Below are 26965 nucleotides of genomic sequence, written 5' to 3'. Positions count from 1 at the left end.
AGAGTTTAGATTCACATGTTGGATCTAAGCCTAGCACACAAATTAGAAACTGTAGCTTTCTTTTAGCACAGGGCTGCCTTCTGGAGACTCTCTTCTTTTCTCCCACAGGGTTAGTGCTCATAGAAAACAGGTCTGGGAGAATGAAGAAGTGTGGTATAAAATCAGCACTTTGCAGGGCTGATCCCTTCCCATTCTGATTTGATCAGTTCGGGGAGGGGGGGGGTGATTCCAAGCACGGAACGCAGAGAACCCCTGGCATACACATGGTAGGTAGGAGTCACTGGATTTAAAAAGGCACAGAGAAATTTGCCAGGCACCTGGAACTGGTATGATGAGTCGGGGGCTAGGCACAGGGAGCTGTCCACTTCCAAGTTAAGAAGGCTGGTGCTGAATAGGCTTCTGTTGAGATAAGCAGCACAGGATGTTTATGTAAGCGTCAAAAGATTTTTAAACTGCTCTTCTTCAACTGGATAACATGGCACTGTACAAAGGAAGTCCAAAACTGTTCACAAAACCATACAATACAACCAAATAAAAACAACATTAAGGGTCAGTAAAACACAATAGGACAAAGAAAATAACTAAAATGCCCAAGAAAAAAAGACGTTTTGACAAGGTGCCAAACAGATAACCAAACTAGCTGATGCTGTGTCCGAATCAGATCATTTCCCCTTGGCTGCTAGATGCTTCCCTCACCTGCATCTTCCCAGAGAAACTTTGGGGGGGCACTTTGGTCCTCTGTTTGCCAGAGCTATACATTCTGGGGATTTTCCAAGCAGCTGTGTAATCTGTACTGTGCTTTCTGGCACTCGCCTCAGCTCAAGTGCTCTGTCTTCGTGAGAATCCCTTTAGAATGCAGCTCAGTGTTGAACAAGATGTGCATAATGAAAAAAATATATTGCCAGGACTTTCAAAGTGTGAAATGGGTTCCTATGGAACCATAAGGAGAAGCAGGTACTCCCTTGATATCCTCTGCAGCCCAGTGATTGTATATGCTTCACTGGAGCACAGAGACAGAGTGCTGAGCTGCTCTCCCTACTCAGTCAGAGGTAGAAACCGATGGGGAGACATCTTGCTTTGCTGCATCAAATAACATGGCTTAAGTCAAACAGAGCAAATGCACAGGATTTTTGCGATGGATTTTGACTTCAAGAAGGCATAATTAGCTTTGATTCATGTGCTCCACATTAATTGGTTTTGCGGGCTGGACCAGACGTGTGCTAATCATAGTACTTATATGTGCTCCATTCATACGAACACAAGGACAACTCATGGGCCATAATAAGACCCCTGAAGCAACTAATCTGTTAGTGGGATAGACTGCTGTAGGCTGATTCACAAATGCCTAGTTTGTACAACACATAAGCATCCTTTGTATAATGCAATGTGTGACAGAAGATGCTGTGATTTCCTATCCTTTTTTCTTTTCTTTTTTGGAGGCAATATAAATCCCTTAAAGGAGTCAGAATTAATTGGTTTTAAAAGTCTGTTTTAAAGTTTGAACTATTGGGAGAATGGAGCTCATCTGCCCACCTCAGCTGTTGATCCCATTGCTTGTTGCTTGCACATGTATTGAACCCCTGCAGAAGAAGAAATTGAAGCGTATCTCCCAAGTTCCTTTCGGCTGAAATGAACAATGCACCTCTTATTTTGGAAATAACTTTTCGCCCTTCCAGCCCTACCAAGAGGTCCTGAAAATTGAACCTGGGACCACATGCACAGGAGATGCTCTACCACTGATCTGCGGCCCACTGAGGTTAACTCCCCTTTGAAACCAACACCTTTAAAAGTGACTTTGGTTGTCTTGTGCCTGCCCAGATTACTTAGCATTTGGCTGCGAAGTGGAGTACTGTATTGTTAGAATTTTTGTTGTCACACATGAACAAGCTATAACCTTTATGAATTGCACAACCTACGAAAATATGAGTGCTTTATTATTTATTTACTTGTTTGCTACATTTCTGTTCTGCCCAACAGCAATATATGAGTGTATATCATTAAAAATAAAACAGTTACCTAATAAGATGAAACCATAAAATCTAAACACAGCATAAATCAGGAGCAGTGGATAAAAACAATATAATAACACTAATAGGTGGAGCAATAATGTTCACGGATCTTAAAACTCTAGAATTATCAAACAATCTGTACATCACTAGTAAAAAGGTAAAGGTACCCCTGCCCGTACGGGCCAGTCTTGCCAGACTCTAGGGTTGTGCGCTCATCTCACTCTATAGGCCGGGAGCCAGCGCTGTCCGCAGACACTTCCGGGTCACGTGGCCAGCATGACAAGCTGCATCTGGCGAGCCAGTGCAGCACATGGAACGCCGTTTACCTTCCCGCTGGTAAGCGGTCCCTATTTATCTACTTGCTTTCGAACTGCTAGGTTGGCAGGCGCTGGGACCGAACGACGGGAGCGCACCCCGCCGCGGGGATTCGAACCGCCGACCATGCGATTGGCAAGTCCTAGGAGCTGAGGTTTTACCCACAGCGCCACCCGCGTCCCCTTAGTACACCACTAGAACTTTTTAAATCTTAAAACACTGATCTTCCATACTTCCAGTCATCTTCTTGATGTTCCGATATATAGCAAACACTGTTACTTTGTGGTATAAATTGACTTGAGTGTTGATTTTCTTTTCAAGCAAGAAAACAAGTTTCTGCCTCTCCCCCACGGCACACACTATTAATCTCTGCTTGGTTAGCTTTGATATTTGAGTATCATCATGCGAATGATGTATGTTAAAGAAATACATACATTAGCTCTGACCAGTTCTGCTAAAGATTAGGACAATATTGGCATTCAGTCCAACATTTTACAGTAGTGTCAAAAACTATTATCAGTGAAGTCACAAATCTGATCCAAGAGAAACATAGATATTTCACATTCATGAAGCATCATTTATACCTGGAAGAGTGTCTGTATATTATTATATTTCCATTCAGGGCAACAATCCAACCAATAAATCAGGTTCATAGTATTTTCACATTGGTTATGAACATTCATGTGCAGATTGGGTGATGTTTAATATTAATTGCAACGTGGTTCAATTAACCATAGTGTCAAGTTGACAGGTTGCTCCTGGCTCTGCTTGGTTTGCAGTGGATTGGTGATGAATATTTATAGATTGAGAAAGATGCTTTTCCTTCATCCAACAATACATTTTATTTGTTAACTGAAAAGCCCTTGAAATATACACAGCCTGCTATGCCATGTCCAAAAATACTTTTGCATCTCTGTGTGCATACAAGTATACTTGCACATGCAAGTATACACAGATATCTGAGTGGTGGGTGGGTGTGGATATGAATTATAGATTGGTGCAGGTGATTTATTATTTCTTAAGTTTCTCTGACAGACACCACGAAGGCAGTTTTCATATGCATTCTCTTATTTTTGATGTGGAGACAAGTAACAGGAGGTGTTAATAAATGAAAAGGCTTTGTGAGTGAAGCATTGTTACATGCAGCTTTCTGCAGAAACTGCAGAATTGTGATACTACTGCAGAATTGTGAGAGAAGCAATCAGCGGGTAATATAAGTTGCATTCTAATAGTTATACAAATTTTTTATTCACTGTCCAGTTGAGAGGTGAAAATGAGGGTGATTTTTGTTAGAGTTTTAGCCAAGAAGACATGAGTATGAGATATTATGTTGCTTTTTCTTTTCTTTTTAAATCGTTTACATATTTGCCATTGTGGTTCTAAGAGCATCATATTGATTTGGCCTTCATTTAGATGAGCAGCAATGTGTCTGGATTAACCCCAAGATTGAAAGAGAGTGATTATGATCTCACCTCACTGTCATGCTGCTGCTGGGATTTCACTTGTCACACGCAATTTGCTTATACTGAACAGTGAAACCATATTTGATAGCAATCTTTGCTGGCCACCTTGATCATCTCAACAATAGGGTACTTAATTAATAAGTACTTATTTGGATTTCCTTTCCCAGTGACATCAGTGGAACTAATGCATGATAAGACATTTTTGGTCTTTCAAGCTCTGGGGTTGTATTCAATGCTGAACCTACTCCGAATAGTCCCACTGAAATGAAGAAACATGGCTAATGTAAATTCATTAATCTCAGTGGATCAACTCTGAGCAGATGTTAGTTGGATGTAACCACTGGTTTTGGAGATGTTACTTTGCCTGCTCCCCATCCCCACCCAACTATGCCAGCACAGGGAAATCTTAATTTCCACATCCACCCTGCTTTGGCTATCAAGACTGCTGGAAAGCACATTCACTCTGTGTTAAGATTCTAAGCAACATGTACTATTGTAAGGAGGTGACATTTTAAGACTGAGATTGCAATCCTATGCACACTTACCAGAGAATAAGAAGCATGACATTCAATGAGGCTTAACTTATGAGTAAACATGCATAGGATTGTGTTGCAATATATTTCCTACCCCCTTTCTTTCCTAGTCTTGATTAGCTGTTGATGAATTGATAATTGAACTTTAAATGTTAAATTAATTACTTGACTAGTCAGTGTTACTTAGGAAAAACCCCACAAACAAGTCTGAGTGAAGAACTGTGGGAGGTGGGGGGGAGTGCAGAGGGCAAGAAAACACATTAAATCTAGGCTTCCAGCAGTCAGGCTCCAGAACCTTATATCTTGTGCTACCAGCAGTGCCGGATTTACGTATAAGCTAAATCACGTATATAGCTTAGGGCCCCACTCTCTTGGGCCCCCCCAAAAATTTTAAATCTTTCCACCCCACCCCCCTCCATTGCTGCTAAATGAACCTTTATGTGCCACAGCCAGGATGACCTCATCAGCCAATCATAGCATTCAGATAGGGAAGAGACTAACCTGATCCCAAGCTGTAGTTTCACCCTAAGGCGTCCTAGTTACATGGCTGCCTGAACAGGTGCAATTATATTGATCTCTCAAACAAGGCAATAATAGCAATTTAATTCAGCTCAGTATTATGTCCTTTTACAGTGATCGCCTTTCATATGCCTTAATTCTGATGACTGGCAATATTTTAAGATCAAATAGTTTATCCACTTTGCCTCTTGTTAAAGATCTTTCTCCTTTTTTTGTGCTGATGCTAACATAAAAAGGAAAGTTATATTAAAAATTTGGAGGGGTAAGATATTAAAGGCTCTGGAGAACTGTTGCCTGGATAGAATTTTGATTGGTGATTAATTTAATTGGCTGGAAATCATTCTGTTTCTGATTTATATTCTGCTTGGGACTGTCTCTCAAGCTCATGCTAATCAGTAATTCATTTTTCCTATCAAACAAAATTTACAGACATGAGCATAAACAAAAGCATTCTGCCAGGAAGGTGACCTTGCGCTCTCACAAGCAGCATGTTAGTAATTGATTTTAATGTTATACTGTTGTTGATGCACTGGGCATATTTCAGGGCATATAGATGGGTAGATTATTTTTTTTAAAAAAATAGACAATTATTGAGAGTAGCTGGCAAATATTTTGTTTTGCTAAAACATTTCTGAAGAACAGGAGCAAGTATTATGAACATGCCCCATTTGTCCCTAAGATAAATGAATGCTATGCTGCTAGAATTCTTGTTGAGATGTATCTGTTACCCATGAGGCAAGGTGAGGCGACCGCCTCAGGTGGCAGGATCCACAGGGACCGAATCCACTCCCTCCTCCATGCTATCTCTACAGGGGCCTCTCAAAAAATAGGAGGCTCTTCTGGTCCGGGGAAGGTGGATTTGATTCTCCTTGATCTTCACTCACTTCTTCCCTGGTGGCAGGGGTGGGGGGGCAGGTGCCATTTTGTGATTCACCTCAGGTGTCAAAATGTCTTGGGGCGACCCAGAGTCAACTGCTGTTGACTGCTCCTCCAGTCTTGATTGCCTTGTATCAGCCTGGCAGCGGCAGGGCTCTTCAAGCCACAAAGGCTGGTAGACAGCAGTGGGTGAGTAGCTCATCGGAGCACAGCGAGCCAACAATCTCTCGCCACTACAAACTGGAAAATCTCAGCAGCAGTAAAGAAGGGCATGGTGCATGTGTGCTGTGTATATGGTGTAAATGTGATATGTACTTACATGGGAGAGAATATGGGTAGCAACGCCCAGTTTGGCTCACTGCCAGTGCCAGCATGTAGATGCCGGATGGCTGGCCAAGGGTGAAAGTGACCACCCTGTTGCATGTTTGTACTATCAGTTATTTCTTACAGTGATGCCCCTTTAAAGGGGACATCCTAATGCTGCTGGTCTCACTACAGTGGTACCTCGGGTTACAGACGCTTCAGGTTACAGACCCCGCTAACCCAGAAATAGTACCTCGGGTTAAGAACTTTGCTTCAGGATGAGAACAGAAATCATGCAGCAGCGGCACGGCAGCAGCAGGAGGCCCCATTAGCTAAAGTGGTGCTTCAGGTTAAGAACAGTTTCAGGTTTAGAACGGACCTCCAGAACGAATTAAGTGCTTAACCCAAGGTACCACTGTAGTTGTATTGGTTGTTACTAAACACATAGTGGCTTCTTTCCTGCTTCTGAGCAATAAGCAGGCAAAAGTCTCTAAATTTATGCTTTATTGCCACTATGTGATTGTGACTCTAAAAAAACATATTTTCTCCCTTTCTCACTCACCTTCCTATACTTCCTTGAATTAATACGTTGTGCAGTAAAATGTATTTGCTTCTTGTTCAAGCACCGCCAAGGTTTTTTCATTAATTGTGATGTATAGGATGATGCTTGTGCAATCTGACAACTTTTCAGGCTGCAAATTGAATGTTTTATGGCCTGTTGAAAATGTGAAAAGAAAGCAACAACTGCCATCGGCTTCAGTATGATGTACCTAATAATTTTCTAAACCTACTGGAAGGCAATTTATAACATCTCTGATGGTGACTTTGCCCTGGCTTATGATACAATCCCTTATGTGTCTACTCAGAGGTAAGCGCCACTGAGTTCAATGGGACTTAACACCAGATAATGTGAGTATAGGGTTTCAGCCTAGTTATTCTGCTTTCACAAAACACTTGCAAAAGTTTGTGGGTTTTTAAAGGTTTTTTTGAGTAACAAGAAAGTAAGAGATAAATCATAATTTTTAAAAAACCTTTTGGGATACCGTATATCCAGAGTTATGTACACAGAAGGCCTCTTGCACAATGGAACTGTTTAGCATCCTTGTTCCACACCACAGCCTTTTGTAGTCCCCGAAAATCCTTGCCTGAGTGTTTGTGGGACTTCATGAAAGGCCTAGGACATAACAGAGGGGTGCTGTATGACGGGATAATTCCTGAAAATCAGGCAGAGGCATCTAACGAGTGAGGCACCTGACAATATACTAAGAGATCTATAAATGTTACTGGTTTGTTTTCTTTCATTTATATCCTGCCTTTCTTCCATCACAAGTTGTCTTCTATCCAAGCACACCTTTGCTTCAACAAGATGGCAGTTTTGTGTACCTTCACATAATACCCTAGGATACATTTATATTCCTTAATATGTGGAATATGGCCATTTATTATTCTTATTTCTCATTAGTAGAACAGGGAGGTTTGCAGCAGCCTTCTCACTCCCCACTTACCTGGCTGAGCCAACAGTGATGCCAGACTAATTCTTCTTGTTCAGGACATAGATTATTTTCATACCAACACAGCTGGCTTTTCATCAGTGTTTGCACTGCTGATAATTTGACAACAACTAATGACTGTCTGCATCAGATATCTTAAATAGGCAACTTGTTAAAAAATAGTAGAACAGGCTTCATAGTCATGCTGTCCTAAACTGCTCTGCAAATTGATGCATGAGACACCGATGACACAGTAGCTATATAAGTAAGCAGAAGCAGCTGTTTTGCTTTTAGCAATAATTCACTGAGGGTTTACAGTAATAAAACTTGTTTTATTGGGATGAAAGCAAAAAAGACTGTGTATCGGCAGCAAATGGTGAATCACAATTCACTGAAGGAAATACTAAGACATCCATTTAGCCAATCTTTTGACTATCTTACGCTCTGCTTGGCCGTAAACAGTAAGATGGTTCCACTGCCTAATGGTCTTGAGCCATGGAAGGATAATGAGGCTGCAATCCCACACACATAGCAGTAAGTCCCATTGAATTCAGTGGGCCTTGCTGCTGGGCAGGCCCAGATGGAGGGGGGGCTATGGGCCACTTAGCCCAGGCCTCCGATTCCAAAGGGGGCCTCAGTCAGCATATTCACAATCACAGGGGATGCACTGGGGCGAACGCGGAAGTGCAAAGGCAGATATGCAGATACGGTTCAAGCCTTGAAATAAAATTATTTGTCAGCATAACTTTTGTGAAAATTATTTATATACTTACTTATTTATAAGTCTTCAGTTATCCCCAGGGTAAAAAAGGGGGGCACATTATCTACCTGGCCCAGGCCTCTGCCTGGCTCTGCAAGGCCCTGCTGCTGGGTAGATATGCATAGGATTGCATTGTGAGAGTTACTCATGTAGTATAGTATGTTGAACCTCCTGCTGATGTATCTCACCATCAACTGGGCAATGCATTGCAAAGTGTTTGTAAGCCATCTTGGCAAGTACTGTATTCTTAAGCTTTTTGGATCCCAAAATTAAGGCTTCCTTCCTAAGTATTTTCAGTGATAATTGGCTTTTCTGGGTGAACTTATCCTAAATGTTAGCTTACTACCCTGAAACAAGCATCGGCTCCAAGATGCCCAAGTTCTTCTCTCAAATATCAATTTGCATTTATTTATTTATTGCATTCAAAGCACCATCCAATTTACCAGATCCTCTGAATGGTTCATAAAATCCAAATACTTTAGAAAGCTAGTTCTACTCAGAATAGACCCATTGAAATGAATGGACATGACTAACTTAGCTCTGTTGGTTTCAGTTTGGCTACTGAAGCTAGAACTAATGTTGGGTACAATTCAGTAAATTCAAAAATCACCATAAAACCATCACAAAGCTGTACAAGGTTAATAAAAACGATAACAAGCAATACTAAAGGTGAAGCAGGATTGGTCTAGTTATTGCAATCATTATTAAAAGCCCTGGGGACACAGAAATATCTTCCCTTGGTGCTGAAAATACGCTTTTGTAGACACCAGATGAACCTTTATAGGGACAGCATTCCAGAATCGGTGCACAACTATCCACATCTCCTCATTAAGTGGGGAGACCAGGAGAAAGACCTCTGATTATTACAGTCTTATTTGCAGTGATTTCCATTCTGCCTTTGAACAAAGTTGGAGGGGATGGGCCTCTTAACTTCATGGTTTGCAAAGCGGGACCAAAGGTTTTCTCACAAATTATTACTTCAAGTCCTGCAAGCAGGGTAAACAGAACTGTGCCCACCCTGAGGCTGTTCACAATCATTCGAACAAGTCTCCGCCTATGCCAAGCTCCCTGCTTGAATGCCCATAACAACTGTAGATTCAGGAAAAGTTCGCTGTTAGAGAGGAAAAAAGCTGCCCTGAATGGTTCTCACAGATGAATGCTGACTTGTGATGATGGCACAGGGACTATGGTTAAAGTAGGATGATATCTAACAAAAGCCTCTTGGGTGACTGATTTTCTATTGCTTTTAAAAGAATCCTGCTCTTCTGGGGCTGAAGCACCTTTTTCCGTTTAAGCGGAAAGAGGCTCCTGTGAATCCATACTTCTTGTTGACACACGCTGCACAGAGCAGACTTGTAACACTAACCAAAAAAATGGCTCTCTGCCAAGTTATAAGTATGAATAGTCCAAAACTGCCTCTATATATTTCTAAGTTCTTCTTCACTGAGAATGTCACTCTCCTCCGCCCTGCAAACACACCTGCACTTTGCTTCCAGCCTAGATTGTCTTTCTCTGTGCCATGAGGCCAATTCTGACATAATCTCCCCAACATCCTGACGTCCTTAGAATTAGCGCCAGTGCTATTCTTCACCCAGCAGCTGTTGGATGTGGAGCTGCCTACCTGACTTGTTTAACTCAGTGGGTTTATTGTACTGATATTTCATTGGCAGCTGAGTCTTGGGTTCTTTCTGGGGAAGAGCACGTGCCCCAAAACAATATAGTGATATAATCCCTATATTTTTTCAGTTATTCGTTTAGATTGGGGATAGCAAACTTGGTATTGTCCAGATGTTGTGCCTCAGCTGCCATCATTCCAAACAATCAGACATGCTAACTGGGACTGGTGGGAGTTGGAGTACAACATCTGGAAGGTGTCACATTGGCTATCCCCAGTTGATATATGCAAAGTATAACAAAACAATCCCATAGCAGAGCTCAAGTCAAATGAATTATATTTATAATAGCCATAAGCCATTGAAGACAGCAGAGCTATGTTGTCATGTAAATGAAGATAACAAATGCAATGAATATGAAAAAAGGAAGAACTGAGAAAAATAAGAGAAGATACGTGGCTGCTGATCCCTTTCCCCTATTGTAATGCATAAAAGAAATAAAGAAAGAAAAAACTAAATCCTAGTCCTGCACAATGAGGAAAAAACAGGATTTTGCTTTTCTAATGTATGCAGTATAATCTGTCCTTCCAGGCAACTCCTGTTTTTGTCTGTTTATTTCAGTAGGATAAAGTCTAACAGTATTGTACCTCATTATTAGAGAAATACACATCCCTCAAAGCAAAATGTTCACATCCACTGAATGAAAAGCAGTTCTTCTGTGGCTAACATGCCATGCCAGCCTTTCAACAACTTTCAACAACAACTTACACATGTGTTTTGAGCATTATCAGGATGAGTGTTGAATCTGGAACAGAAATACACCCTATCAAATCCCTGCTCATCTTTAAAAGCTTTGGAAAAATCACTGTTGCTAAAATCTATGTTGCATAGGGTTGGTATGGAGTTAAAATGGGATAATTATATATTACCTCAGTCAGGAGTGACTTCAGGAGCATGTTGCTTCCGCTTAGCTTTCAAAAGACATTTGAAGTAGTATAATGTGCAGGGACGCGGGTGGCGCTGTGGGTAAAACCTCAGCGCCTAGGACTTGCCGATCGTATGGTCAGCGGTTCGAATCCCCATGGTGGGGTGAGCTCCTGTCGTTCGGTCCCAGCTCTTGCCCACCTAGCAGTTCGAAAGCACTCTTAAGTGCAAGTAGATAAATAGGGACCGCTTTCTAGAGGGAAGGTAAATGGCGTTTCCGTGTGCTGCGCTGGTGCTGGCTCGCCAGAGCAGCTTCGTCACGCTGGCCACGTGACCTGGAAGTGTCTCCGGACAGCGCTGGCCCCCGGCCTCTTAAGTGAGATGGGCGCACAACCCTAGAGTCAGACACGACTGGCCCGTACGGGCAGGGGTACCTTTACCTTTTAATGTGCATTTATTAACAATATCTGGGAAGTCTTTTGCTTAATTTCTGTTAGCTAATAAATCTGGGGTCGAAAGAGGGGATCTGTGGGGCATAAATTAGACACAGAATGCATTGGAGAAAGTGTGAGACATGTAACTGATACAGTTTTGCAACCTTTTTTTTTAAAAAAAAGGCAAGCAAATACCAAAAAACCAAAAAACAAAAAACCACCCCTGGCTCTAGTAGTTATACATCTGTAAAATTCATTCCTCATTCTATATAGCTACATACTTTTATAGAGATTATTGCCATAGAAACAAAACAGTAATATGGTGGCAATATGCTGGCAATAAGTGGGATTTGGCCATCTTTCCAGATTTAATACAGTATGTACACTGCATTTAATATAATGTAGGATGAACAGCAATCATTTGAGGCTGGGAAGATTACTATCAATACACTGCATGCCCCCCTTTAAAAAAAGAAACTTCTATAGCTTCTTTGCTTGCTAGAGTAACACAAATTCAATTACTGTTAATGAGCATGCTGTCATTTTGAAATCAAGCCATAATAATAATAATAATAATAATAATAATAATAATAATAATAATAATAATTTTATTGTCATTACCCCCTCTCGGGGACAATGAAATTACTTGTTGTCTTGTTTGGTTTTTAATCAAGAGAAGGCCCTCCCCCCTCCTTTCTTTCAGTAGTTGGAGATCCATCACCGACAATATTATTACAGATTTTCTGGAAACAAACGTAGGAGTGAATCAGACCAAACTGCAGGGACTTTCTCATTGAAGGACGAGATAATGAAAATTCTATCAATGAAGCCTGAATAGGGTTCAGTGCCCGGACAACCTTGTCATTCAAAACCAAGTGAAGTAACATCTCTTTCCCACCACCACTTTTTGTTCATAGTTAAAACTAGTGAAGCATTATTCATATTACACCCCACCTTTCTTCCATCCAACATGGGATCCAAGTCAACACACGTGGTTTCCAGGAAGTCTCCCATCCAGGTACTGAGCAGACTGTGACCTACTTGTCTTTAACAAGGTGGTGGTCATATGTGCCTTAAGACTATACCCTGGCAGTGTTCCAAATCTAGAGGAACAACAGGGACAGTGCATTGTATTAAATGCTAATAATATGCCTCAGAATGGCTGCTCCATGTATTAATTTATTAGGAACGTAGGAAGCTGCCTTATTCTGCACCAGACCATTGGTCCATCTAACTTAGTGTTGCCAACATTGACTGGCAATGGCTCTCTGAAATTTCACACTGTTTTCTCCCATACCTACCCTGAAATTTTAGGAAACTGAACCAGGGCTTTCTACATGCAGAGCAGATGCTCTACGAGTGAGCTATGGCCTTCCTTATTATTCTTAAGATATTTCTGGTGTCTCCAACTACTCGAAAGATTCCATCAATGGAGTCTCCTGAAATTTTTACACATCACTTAGGAAGACAGGCGAACTAATACCTGTGTACTGGAAGAAGCAAAGATCACCAGTGTCGAAGCAATGATTCTTCAACATCAATTGTTGTGCGGATGCCTGATTATCGTTTTCCAAAACAACTGCTCTATTCCAAATTTAAAAATGGAAAGCGTAATGCTGGTGGTCAACAAAAGAGGTTTAAAGACTGTCTCAAGGCAAATCTTTAAAAATGTAGTATAAACACCAACAATTGGGAAACATTTGCCTGTGAGCACTCCAATTGGAGAACAGCCTTTACCAAGGGTGTCATAGACTTTGAAGGCACTCAAACTCAGGATGCAAGGGAGAAACGTGCTAAAAGGAAGGCACGCTTGGCAAATCCACACCGTGATCAACTCCCGCCCGGAAACGAATGTCCCTACTGTGTGGATCCAGAATTGGCCTCCACAATCACTTACAGACTCATTGTTAAAACCGTGTTTATGGAAGACAATCCTACTCGGCTACGAGTGATCGCCAAAGAAGAAGAAGCATGAATAAAGTGGTAAGGAGTGCATAAAAGCAAGGTAGAAAAGAAAAGAAAAGAATTTCTTCTGCACTTTTTAAGCCAAATACTTTCTCGAAGCCATTTTTCAGGATTTTTTGTTCTTGTATGCGCTATTTGGATGTTCTTTGCTGTTGTGCTGCACGCTACAGGAACAAACAGTAGGACTGCATAGAGTAGCCCCACGTCAGATGTCTGCAAATACAGTGTGAACATCTGGAGCAAGGGGACCTTTGCACATAGAGTTGTATGCATTAAGGTTTCCCTATTATCTGCAATCCTGGTCATTCAGAGTTGGAGGTCCCAGCAAAGGCTTTATGCACACAACTATTTGCTATAGCCATTCACACTGGGTGCACAGAAGTCAGGAGATGTGCAGTTAACAGCAGGGCCATCGCTGATTGGTGCAGCCCCACTCCTTATTCCTGGATAATTCAACGTGAGAATAGAGAGGAACCAGAATATAGATATATATCTGCTTGATGTTTTCTATTCCTTTTGAACAATGATTAATGTTTGCACGGTGAAGGGGTCCAGTAGATGGCCCCAAACAAAGTGTGATCTGCCTCATGACCACAGAGTGAACTTCAGTGGACTGGGTACATCAAGAGATATCGCCCAGAGCAATTTTGTGGGCCTCAGCAAGGCAGGCAGGCTGCTACTGATGGCGTAGCTGGCGTAGGAACAGGGCCAGGGATGGATCCCAAATAGCTTTGGCAGAAGAAGGCTTCCTTGCCATTTAAGAGGCTAAGTAAGTGCTATAACTGCCCTGCCATTGCTGAAACCATCTGGTTTAGCAAGGATTTATCCTCTCTTCTCCCACCCATGGGAGGCCCAGGGAGATATCTGTGGGACATTTTAAAAGCATTGTCACACTTATATCCTGCTGCCACAGCCAGATTGCTGCTACCTTCGCAATCCATAGAAAGCCCCTGTGTTTATCATTATCATCATCACTCGGCACCGATAATAAACAGTAATAATAATAAACAAGAACGATAATAAACAGTAGCGACACCTGAATTGAATTTTTAAAACCTTAAAAATCGAAACCTGGTCATAAATATAAGCACCAATTCTGTGAATTGGCCATATTTCTACTGTTATTTGTAGCACAATACTACTTTTAATGTCATATTTTTTATAAATTGCTTCCTGGTCACTGACCGTATTAAAGATATTTGATTTGATTTGATCACTTGGCACCTTATTATCTTTGCCTTGTTTACCCTCAGCAGAAAGCACTGTGTGAGACAAGTTATTTCTGGCAGAAGGAAAACTAAGAATGAGAGAGAGAACAGTAATACATATCCACCCTGTGGAATGTGAACCTAGGCACACACTCTTAATTTCTTTTCCCTCAAATAAGAGTTGATTCCTTAATGTTTTAGTTTAAGCAGGCATAGACATTGAGTTGTTTGAGTTATCAAGATGTGCTGTCTGCAGAATGTTAACTACTGAATTCAGGTGTTTGAAACTTGACAGGTTTATTAATAGGAAGATATACAGCTGCCTGACAGGGCTCTTACAGGCTTTCACCTAAGCTACAGGCAGGGAACCTGTGGCGCTCTAACTTCTATTGGGCTCCAGCTTCCACGAGCCTCAGTCAGCGTGGTCAACTGTAAGGGATGATGGGACTTGGAATCCAACATCTGAAAGGCCACAATTTCCCCATCCCTGACCTAGATTAAGGGCAAAAAATGAAAGGAGAGTCTTCAGGCAGTACACAATTAATTAATTGTTCCTGAAAATGGCCATCAGAGTGTCATGTGTCACTCAGATGTCACTCAGATGTGTCAGGGTCAGATGTGGGATGGCAGGCTCTGAAGGAAGATGAAGAGGCAGATAAGGAAGAATGGGGAGGGGCTGGGCCCTGTTCAGATGGTAATGTTGGAACAGGAGTCCCAGCTCTTCTTCCAAACACCTGAGAGATTTTGCAAACCTAAACCTTTCCTTTTAGTTATTCACTGTTAGGCAACATTTCAGTTTATGGCCATAGCTCTAGTTGAACTTCTCTGCTGACTTTAAGATCTTGCTCTGCCTTCTGTTACAGGGATGCCCCAAACACTGAGCTCTACCAGCATGTTTACTCCTTGTGGCTTCAGCCCTCATCATCTACATCCACCCAAAGAAGGTGATGAAGGAGGGCTGATCTTTCAAGATGGAAACCTCACCTCAGCATCTCTTGACGCTTTAATCCAGCATCTTATACCTACAGCTGACTACTACCCTGAGGTAAGTCCTATGTTAATGTAAGCTGCCACATCACTTTCATGAACTGGATCATTGGGAGGGATTCTTGCTATGTCCATCATACTGTCAGGGCATGCATTTCAGCTTGCCAGACAGAATGCCCCCCTCCCTTTTCACTTACTCTTCTGGGAGTTCTCTCAACAACCCCCAGAGCCAATTTTTTTTTGGGGGGGAGGAGAGAGAGGAAAGCCCCATTGCACAAGTGGTGGTCTTTGTGCAGGGCTTCCACTGATGGGACTCGTCCATTTCAAATCCCAGTTTAAGCGCTAGCTACCACTTTAAAAGTCCTAAATGATTTAGGACTAAGGTACCAATGGAACAACATCTCCCATATGAGTCTTCATTCACGTTTCAGTCATTGTGGGAGATTTATCTGAATCCCACTGTTGTCGGAGGTTTGGTTGAGGGCTTTCAACATAGTAGGAGGTCTGCTTGGTTTATGGGGCATTAAAATGCTATTTTGTTTGAATGAGCTTAAGGTCTTGAGTATACTGAATGTGATCTCCCATACTGTTTTACTGGATCGCTGCAAGTTTTATCAATAGTGTTCTATACTATGTGAGTTGTAACCCACCTTGGGTATTGCTGTATTCAGTGGAATGATAGGGAATAAATATTTATGATTATGTGATTCTTGTAGAGCTCTTTCACACTGAAGTAGCATGGTTGCCCAAGTGGAAAGGAAATTTGTATCATGACAAGAATTGTAAATGTTTGATGAAATGTAGGATACACTGCAAGATAAATGGTTCTGTGTAACCCTTTGATTTAACCTGAAGTTTCTATTATTCTTCCTAGACTTCATCCAAATCACTGGGGCAAAGTCAAGGGGAGGAAGGGATGTTAAACAAATATCATATACTAAGAATAGCCTAACCAACTGGATCAGGGGACATGTTCTTATTATTGTGAATTCTAGTTTGCTAAATGCTGCTTTCAATTGCACTCACAGTTAAAAGATCTTAAGTTCCATTTAGTTCAGTTACTTCTAAACATGTATAACGTCTTAGGGCTCAATTGCAGCCACTGTTAACTTGGCTTTTGTTGTTACATCTAGAGCTAAAAGTACTTCATTAGTGAGAATCTATAGCCTAACAACTTTTGATTGAAAACAATGGTCATTTACATGAAAGGAAATGAGCACTCAAGATTGCAGCCTTAGCCCATGAAAAGAGTGGCTATTTTTTAAAAAAAAAAACTCCACTGTGCTGGAGATGAATACTCTACCAAGGCTAATGCTTCAAAGTCAATAATTGCAAAGTTCAGCAAATTCTGACATTTTTAGCAACACACACATGAACATGATACATATCCATCTTATATTCACAGTTTCATATATTCATAGATTAATTTTGTCCTGTGAAGCATGAAAAAATTGGAAACTAAAAGTATAACAAAATTATCTAATTTCTTTGCCTGTTTGTTTTGTTTTTTTGGTTGTGAAGCAGATGTTTAATCTTAACGTTGTTGGTTTTTTCTTCATGTAACACTGCAGGACTATACAATACCTTATGCATTTTGCATAGGTGCTGTTTAATTAGCTGCAACAATATTGGTTTTTATCCTCAACCATGTGTCTCAAAAAATGTGGTTAACAGTTTTGATCTACCAATTACTTGAAATTAAATCATATTGCGTTCAATATAACGTAATCCCAAGTAAGTGTGTAAGATTTCCAGCATTCTACTTTCAGCCTGCTGGATATCATTAGGAAAAGGATCAATGGCTATATCAGGGGTAGGCAACCTAAGGCCCAGAGGCTGGATGCGGCCCAATCTCCTTCTCAACCCGGCCTGGGGACCATCCGGGAATCAGCATGTTTTTACATAAGTAGAATGTGTCCTTTTATTTAAAATGCATCTCTGGGTTATTTGTGGAGCATAGGAATTTGTTCATTCCCCCCCCCCAAAAAAAAATATAGTCCAGCCCACCACATGGTTTGAGGGACGGTGGACTGGCCCATGGCTGGAAAAGGTTGCTGACCCCTGGGCTATATGCTACATTCATGGTTGGAGGCAGTAAGCCTCTGAATACCAGTTGCTGGGAATCACAGGTGGGATGAGTGCTTCTTTCAGGCTTCCCATAGGCATCTGATTGGCTACTGTGAGAACAGCATGCTGGACTAAGTGGGCCTTTGGTCTGATCCAGCAGGTCTCATCTTGTTCTTACAATCTAAAATACATACATTTGGGCTGTGATCTTATAATACATAAATTGCAGGGAGTTGGGCTAGATGATCCTCAGGGTGCCTTCCAACTCTGATTCTATCTATCTAAGCTGATGGACACAAGACAAGATTGGAAAATGCAATTCTATACACACGCAGTACTATACATGCATCTGTTGTAATCGTAATCATTATTTTTAAAATGGCACTAAAATGTTGGTGGATTTTCATGATAGCTTTTTTAAAAGTGCAAACCGAGATGTGGAAATATGGAGTGTGACTTTTACTGTTGGGAAAAACGAGAAACTGAGAGAAACCAAAACTGACAGTCATCCATCACTAGGCTGTAAGTACAGCTGGAACATAATAGACATTTCTAAAAGTTTGCATGGTGGTGAACGGATGTATTTTACCCCATCTCTCATTGTAATAAAACCTGTGGGTTATCCAATCAAATGAATGGTGATTGATTCAGAACAAACAAAAGGAAGTAGTTTTTCTCCATTCACATAGTTAATCTGTGGGATTTCTTTCCAGCAGGTAGATGACTTTACAGGGGGATCAGACAATTCAATGACGATAAAGTTTTAGTGGCTACCAGTCATTATATTATAGCTGTTTATCTTGTGCACGAGTAAGGCTCTGTCTTCTTTTCAATATATGTAATCTCTCCTCCTTGCAAAGTCTTGCTGTGGGTTCCCTTTGAGAAATCATCGCTCGTATTTATTTGCAGATAAGTTTGCCTCTTTCCCTTTTCCAGAAGGCCTATATCTTTACATTCCTACTGAGCTCAAGACTCTTCATTGAGCCTCATGAACTTCTGTCCCGAGTTTGTCACAAGTGCATCGAGCAGCAGCAGCTGGATGACCCCGTGCTGGATAAGGTTAGTACTACCAATGGCGGGTGGGTGGGACTGCCTTTGCAAAGAGCTGCCAGTGCTAGATCAAACTAAAGAAATCCCCTGGCTTTATTCTCTTTTGAATCTTTTCATTCCTTGCTGCCTGTGTGCATTCACTCCCATGGGGTTTTTTGTTGATGCTGAGTGCCTAGCATGGTTGCATTCTAACATAACATCAGTGCCTCTGAGCAAAGCTGCAGGCACTGGGTGTAGCAAACGCTTCAAATCCCCTTCTATCTTCCTCTTGCAGCCTGTCTCAAGTCTTCCCAGGTGGTTTCCCTTTCCTTTCTTGAAGGTTTCGCTGAAGCCTTCAGGGTTCCAGGAGGAATCATTTAAGCTGTGCACTGTCAAGAGCAGGTGTCACTACAACGCCATATATCTCAGTTTTGCCTAATGCATCGTCCCTTAGCCCTAGGCATAGTTTGCAATCGTTCCAGGCTTACCTGTCACTGGCAACTCCCCATAGCAGAATTGCAATTTCCCATTAACTTTGCAGTGAATGCCTGCATGACAAAACATTAATATATTTGTACTACACATCAACAACAAAAACAAAATTGTTCTGTTGTTAGGTAATGATTCCCTAACAGAATGCAGAAAGGTAATGTTTCTATTTGTAGTAAAGTCTCTTCATAAATACAATGGTCTTGCTTGCTCAATCTGTTGAACCTTAGAATTGTAGGACACACTTGCAGGATGTATTATTACTAGAGCAGTCGAGTACAACATTTTCCTGTTGCCTAGAATAGACACACACACGGATGTGGCTCCAGACAGGGAGGACTTCCTGTCATACCTGCTCTGGAGCTTCCTCCCCCTATGTGTGACCAGGTAGATGGGTGTTGACCCTAGCTGACCATGCAACCATCTCTCTCTTGGACTCTTACTCTCTTACCCTTGGACTCTCACACTCCTGGCTTTTAGCCAGCGCATGGCTCAACCTTCACATAGGATGGAGCCCACAAGCAGAAAGTCTGAGATGTAGCTCAGACTTCTTTTCACTCCAACCACTAGATAAAGCCTGTCTTCAAATTACTGCTGTGAACTGAATGTGAGTAAAACGTTATTCTTACTTTTAAAAAAGACTGTGTTGTGTTACTACTTTTTTTTAAAAGGAAAGTAAAGGGGAAACCTGCTAGGAACAATCCAAACTAGACAAGCCAGAATGGATTGCTTAATTTAAGGATTCTAATGAATCATCAACTTGTTTCCAATAAGTTGCAAGGGGAATGTGCTCTGCTGTTTACTCACTAGTGTGAGTGAGGAGGGTTAATATCAAAACAATATTTCCTCTCCTAACTTCCTTAACATTCCCACAACGATATGGTTTTCAGCAACATCTATGCTTCCTGCTCTCTCAGGGTTTTGCTTGCGACAGTTCTAACCTGTATAGAGTACTGGCACCTACTCCCCCCCCCCCCCTTCCCCAGGCACCAATTTTGTACTGACACTCATGGCTCTTTCATCAGTATATGAAAAGCAATACTCCCCCCACTGCATTATGTAGGTCACAGCATGGACATCCCAAATTATTTCTCTTTACATCATGCCTTTCTGCAAGTGCCATTTTTGAAAATGCTTCTACAAACACAACTTGGAAACTGGGTTAGTTTAGTTCCCAGAATAGTTCCCATCCTCAAGTGTCAAAACTTTTGTTAGAATGTCAGCAGTGCATGAATAGCAGAACTGTATTGTGCTTTTGCTTCTTCAAAGCTGAGTCTGGTGGCAGGGAAAAGATTATAATACATCCCCCATCTGGCTATTCTGTCACTGAAAATAAAAAAAAACCCCTGGTGTTAAGAGTGATAGTTTGTGGTGTGAACTTGGCCTTTAAAGCTTATAAAAATAGCCCATGTTTAGCCTCAGGAAGGTATTAATTCACCCAGAAATATTCAGACTGCTGACTTATCTCATGTGATCCAACAAGAAGATTCTCAAGGTAAATCTTTATTTCCTGGCTGTTTATCCAGAAGAGGAAGACTCATAATGCAGTCCTAACCATGTTTACTCAGAAGTAAGTCCTACTGAATTCTGTGGTGCTTACTCCCAAGTAAGCAGGATTTGGATTGCAGCCTCAGGCAGTCTTAGTATACAGTCACAGACCTGCTTAACAGCCTCAGTCAGCTATTTTGCTATTTTCAGAAGCCCTCATTAGGAAGACTTTTTACTAGTATGTACTAGCTCAGGGACTGGGAATCTGTGACCCTACAGATGGTGTGTTGGACTCCAGCTTCCATCAATGCCAACCAGCAAGGTCAGTGGTGAGGGAAGATGAGAGTTGTGGTTCAACAGAATCAGGACTTCCTCATCCCTGTAGCATCCCTCGTCCTGGTACTCTAGCTCCTCAACAAGCCCTGAGCTTCCATATTTAGAGAGAGAATGGACAAGTAGCCAGGTGTCTCTTTAACACAGGGCCTAACATTGGGAGGGGAGGCAGCATGAAATGCTTTCTCAGTGCTTCTCTTCCCTAAACCACATATCTGTCTTCAGCTGTGGGTAAAAGTGGTCCTAAATGGACAATGGTGTAATGATATAGGGGCAGAGGAAAAGTCACAGGGGAAGGGGATAAAGAATCCCCTGCCAGTCTCCCTGCTCTACCACGCACAACAACGCTCATGAAATTTCATAGGCCACCTATATTATGTTCACTGATAGTAAGAATGTTGCATTTGCCTTGAGACCTGTTTTGGTCACATGCTAAAATGGGCACTTTGATGAATTTGGTTGAAAAAGCAGGAAGCTTCAAGGCACACAATATAATTTTGTTTGATTAGAGGGTGCCTTCCGTCCAGAGGCTAAAACAAGGAAGTTCTCTCTTCTCATTCAAGGTTTCCATTGATGTAATGAATATGTGTGCTGTTTGAAAATAGGCTTCTTAGATTGCTCCTAAAACATTTAGGATCATCTGGCATATTGTACTATAATGCAGAAGATCTGACCCCAAGTATCTTAGAGGCAGAGAGCAGGAAAAGCCAAAGCGGTTTCCTTTGGCAAATACTTGTTAGATTCATAAAGAAACATTTAAGAATAGGTTATAGCTGTACATAACAGAGAAGTGGATAGCCAAATATTGAGGACATCCAAAGTAGAGATACTTGTGGAATTCTATCATTGCAAATTCCAGTGTGAACCAACACACACGCACACACACACCAGACTAAAGTACATTTTATTTCTGTGCTTGGCTGGAAAAAGTAAAAAGTAAAAGAAAAAACCAATTATTTAGAAATGCATATTTTGAGATAGAATAAGTGTTTAAAAGCCATAGGGCAGAAAAGGCTTAGAAGTGAACACATGCAAAAGTGCTGCAGACTAGAAACAGGCTTCCATCCCTAATCCAAGGCCATCTATGAAACTAATTTAAATCACTCTATAGGCATGTTGGTGTTCTACAAGTACCACCACTCCAGAATCAGCATTAGGTTAAAGCCACCAGATCTTTTTGCTGAGAGTTCTTAAATTTGCATCCATCTTTTTTTATCTCTAATTTCAGGCACGTATCAGAAAATTTGGGCCCAAAATACTGCAGTTATTGACGGAATGGACAGAAACATTTCCATATGATTTTCAGGACGAAAAGATGATTGGCTGCTTAAAAGACATTATCCACAGGATAGCTCCATGTGATGAGGTGAGGATAGAAGCAATTTAGAGATATACTGAGAAGGTGCATAATCAACAATTGTTCAGTCAACTGTTTGTTATTAAAAATTACTTTCACTATGGAAGAGACTGGGGCGGGGCGGAATTCCTAGTCAAATTTCAAATGACATTTTCTGAAAATGTGATTATCGATAGAAACAAATACATAATATTGTTTAATTATTTCTGAGCTAAGATGTAAAAAGCTAGTTGCACGGTCAACTAAAAAGTTCACCCAGGTGACCCAATTTATTTGTTGACTAATTTTAAAAAATGGAAATAGAAATTTCCATTTAAAAATGTTTATGGAATGTAGGTTGGATCCAGATCTTAGAGTAGACTCACTGAAATATAAGGAACTTAAGTGGCATCCCTAACATAAGGTAGTGGATCTATTTCAGCTTTCACCAACACAGTGTCTTCCAGGTGTTTTGGGCAGCTGAACTAACTGGGGCTGATGGGAATATGAAGAGCGCCAAGATCAGCAAAGACTGTTCTAGTCTAAACATGGCTAAGGATCCTAACTTACATAGTCATAAATCCAATTGAATGCCATCCAATTTATATTTGAGTAGACATTAGAATTACACTAGGCAATTCTCTTTTTGGGTTTTATTTTGTATCTTCACACATTGTCCTTTTTTCTTCTTCCTTTTACCCTTCTTTATCCTCTGACATTCTGCTTAGCAAAACCAGACCTAATTGCTGAGCTAACTAATATGGCAGTATGAGATATTGCAGAATGGGAGATATTGGAACAAGCAAACAGAAAGAGAGTACCTAATTCAGATTGACTAATATCCTGATGTTTTACATGAAAGATTGCAAAACCAACGGTCCCAAACATTAGCTCATTTTGTGGCCTATTAACTTTTTAGGATATAAACAGTTAAAGGAACCAAGAAGCTGTCAGTGGAGGCTTGAATCATTTTAGATTCCTCCTAATTAGCCAGCTAACAAACAGTGAATATTGGGTTGTGTAGCTTTCAAAGGAGGAGCTTTAAGTTATGCACAATATAAATAACAAATCTGTGTTCAGATGGGGCTCTTAATGACTAAGGTAATAGCCAGCAACCAAAGAGCTACTTTAGCCATGCTCAAAATCTTCAACATACCCAGTTCAATGTTCATTGAACATTGCCTGGTAGCTAGTGAAGCCACCATAGAAAAGGGAAATGGAGACGTTGGTATGAAGAAAGCCTTAATAAGGTATGAATAATTTCTATGGGGCATTATCCAACCAAGTGCTTCCTCTAGGGAAAGGATTTCCAGTTCAACTTAACTTCTCCCCCTTCTTGTCTCCTCACTTGCCCTCTGCCAGTGGCGTACAAAGTGGGGGGCGTAGGGGGCAGATTGCCCTGGGTGCCACTCGGGGGGGGGGGGGGGTTGACAAGTTGGCCCCTGCCTCCCCCCATCTGTAGAGTGGCCAAGGGCGCGCACAGTCAGTATGGGTGCCGCTCGCGCAGTGTCCGTACGGGCTGCCTTTCGCATGGCGACCATATGGGCTGCTACACGTGTGCACTCTGTATGGGATGCCGCACATGCACAGTCTGTATGGGTTGCTGCTCATGCGGCAGCCCATACAGATGCCTGTATGGACTGTCCACGCGAGTCAATAGATGCAGGTTGCTGCATCAAAGGTCTCATTGGCCTTTTGGTTGATCTCCAGACAGTTCACATAGCTAGAGTGTGCTTGTATCTATGAGGCTGGGCTTCTTAGATAAATAGCTTCCTCCTGGGTGCTTTCTACCCCCCTTTTTCTTTGTCCAGATGGCCATAGCTGCCAATTGTTAAGTTGGCTGTGGTGGGTGGAGAGCTGGGGGAAAAACCTTAATGCCAGTCTCCCTGAGCAAAACTAGCAATTAATTAAAGGAATAAGTCACAAGGTCCTATTTATGCAGCTATCTTTTGAAAGGGAAGCATGAAAGAGAAACTGTTCCATGGTGGGGTCTGTACTTGTTTGAAGGGAAAAGGGCAGATCAAATCAAAAGTGCAAAAGAATCCTAGGATTATGGAACACATTTTATCTGTTACTGAAATGAGATTGGGATGATTCCTTGCAGCAATATTTTCCTGCTCTTTATCCAGCCTGGTTTCTGGAGGCTTCTTGCAGTGCTTAGAAAGGTATGCATACTGAGAAGCAGTTTCTTTTGCCAAGAGTTACAATTTGCATTTTGAAAGAGAAAGCTTAATTAAAATCTGAATTTCTAAGCCACCTGCTGCGGCTTGCCATCTTCCTTAAATGTGTTTCTGCTTGAGAATGAAATGTTTTTCTTGAATATTAAACAAAAGTACTCTTTGGTTCCCAAACTGGATATTTAAAGAGAAATAGGATTTTTCATATCGATACCTAGCAGCAGAAATTTTTACAAAGTTCCAAATTAAACTGCACAGTCATTGGCATGTTAAGAGTTTTAAAAAAGAGGTTATTTCTATTATAAAAAAGATATTCAGGAATACATTGTGTTTGTTAAATATTTTCTTAGCCACAGTGCTCAGGACAGTTGTTTGTTTACAACTTATTTTTGTCACCCAATAAATGAATATTCTCTGGGATATGAACCATAAATTTACAATGCATGAGTAAAAACCTAAAAACAAGCAAACAAATAATTAATTCCGAAAAATAATAATAAATGCCAAACTAAATAAACACAATAAAAATAGAAGTGATAAAACTGCCACTAGCAAATAATATAAAACAGCATTCAAAAGCACTAAATGGTTAATTTAAAATATTTGGAAAATTAAAAGACTGTAGTTGCCTAGTGAGTCTCTCTGCAGAGGAGCACTAGGCACACAAGAGCCTCTCCCCCTCTCTAGTAGCCACCTATTGCACCTTGTTTGGCAAGGCTATTGGAATTAAAAAAAATTAAGATTTATTTTTGTGCAAAGAGTCATTGTACACCTTCAGGATTATACTTTTGTTCCTGCTTGCTTATGGTAGATGTTACATAGATGTTTCCCTTTGCTGACAGCAGGATCAAATCCTCAGTAAAGAATTTAAAACTTACATTACAAAACGATTAAAGCACTAAAAGCAGCAGTAGGAAAACAACAATAAGCAGCAGTAAAAAAAAAATTACTTCAAATACAGAGACTTAAAAAACCAATACAATAAAGCAATCCTCTATGGACCAAACGCCTTCTTTAAAAGGACAGTTTTATACTATATTCCAGAAGGCCATGAAACAGGGGCAAGACTTCTTCGTTGTATTTCCACGTGGACAAGCTACTGAGGTCTGACAGCTGCCAGCTCAGTTGCCTCTTCCGAAAGCAGTGATGTGTTGTCCGTGCCACTCTTTTTTAGTCACCCAGAACATCAGCAACGCATAGCTGATTGATGTGTGCGCCAGTATCCTTCCAGTTGCCCTGAGTGATATGTGACTGGATGACATAATCCGTGGACTTTGCGGTGTGTCTCTGACCTGCCTCGCTTGCTGTGTTGATCCAGCTGTCAACTTCCTCACTGCAGACTTCCCTTCTTTGCAGCGCTTTATGTCCAGATTAGCAGTAGGCTCAAATCATAGCTGTCTGAGGCAGAGATTGAGAAGAGAGTTTTCTCATAAGCAGTTTCCTCTCAGACTGTCAAACCTTGTTAAATGCCCTTCAGCATTTATGGGCAATGCAGAGGATTGTAAATGCTCATATATATATATATCTTAGCCTTGCTTTTATTAAATAAACACATTCTTCCTCAAGAGAATCCCGCCCATAATACTTTTTATAAGAAGGATGGGGAACCTCAGTTCCAGGGGGCTAAATGCAGGCATTCAGGCCTCCCTGTCTGGCACACTGCCCAGATGACATGTCTCACTGGCTGGCCCTGATTCACACCCCAGTTTAAACCAGAGCAGTTCCCTTTGAGAGATTGGTAACTGCATATGACAGCAACCTTTTTGAGTCCATGGGCACATTGGAAATTCTGAAAAATTTCTGATGCTGTGGGCACCAGTCACAAAATGGCTGCCATGGTGGTTTGGCAGCACACAAAATGACTGTTGTGGAAGGTGTGGCACAGCACAAAATGCTGCCACATTGAAAAGTTTTAAAAATATAAACAGCCAAACATATTCCAGGAATCTCCTTTTCCAAACAAAAGAAGAAGTCTGTTGCTGGTGAGGTAGTGTTGATTAGAACTAGAAAATAAAACATAAAAATTATTCCTGAACTTAATAATTGCAAATATACATACACAGTCATAAATAAAAAGATGCATTTAATGCTTGCTGTTGAGTCATTATACTATTTTTATTATTTAAATAATTGCTACCCCACTCTTCAGCCCCAAGACTCCCAGGGCAGTCTCTCTACCCCTCCTCTCTCACATACACACAAAGGGGGGTGGGGAGAAGACGGACAGACCCTGCTCCCCAAGCTTACAATTGGGGGACATGATGACACTATTATCTATTATTCTTATTCTTATTCTTAATTATTAATTTTATTACCCACCCTTCACCAATAAGCCCCAGGACAAGATTAGTAACACTTAAAGCAGATTATGAACACAGGGAAAGGGTGAGCCCCGAAAACACAAATCTCTTGACGCCAGGGTAAAGAGATATGTCTTCAGTATTTGCTGAAAGCTATATATTTAAAAAGCCCAATGTACCTCTGAGGAGTTCCATAACTTAGGGGGTTGCCACAGAAAATGCCCTCTCCCACGTTGCCACCCCTCCAAATAAACTTCTGAAGGAGGTGGTATTACCAAGAGAGCCCCCTTTGCTGATCTTAACATCCAAGAGAGTTTGTAAAAAAAGAGAGAGACAGTCTTTCAAAT

The 26965-nt window shown here is 41.2% G+C and overlaps 1 protein-coding gene across 2 annotated transcripts in view; it reads left to right on the top strand.

Moving 5' to 3' along the window:
• RASGEF1C (RasGEF domain family member 1C) overlaps window positions 1-26965 on the top strand; it is a 79036-nt gene that overhangs the window by 26549 nt on the left and 25522 nt on the right. For both annotated transcript variants that reach the window (XM_028718203.2, XM_077924598.1), the window contains exons 2-4: window positions 15276-15457; window positions 18403-18525; window positions 22034-22171. In XM_028718203.2, the coding sequence (XP_028574036.2) occupies window positions 15278-15457; window positions 18403-18525; window positions 22034-22171 (441 nt within the window). In that variant the 5' untranslated portion in view covers window positions 15276-15277. The remainder of the gene's footprint in view (window positions 1-15275; window positions 15458-18402; window positions 18526-22033; window positions 22172-26965) is intronic.

Source organism: Podarcis muralis, chromosome 2, assembly GCF_964188315.1.
Source record: "Podarcis muralis chromosome 2, rPodMur119.hap1.1, whole genome shotgun sequence".
NCBI lineage: Eukaryota > Metazoa > Chordata > Lepidosauria > Squamata > Lacertidae > Podarcis > Podarcis muralis.
This window is presented reverse-complemented; position numbering and strand designations above follow the sequence as displayed.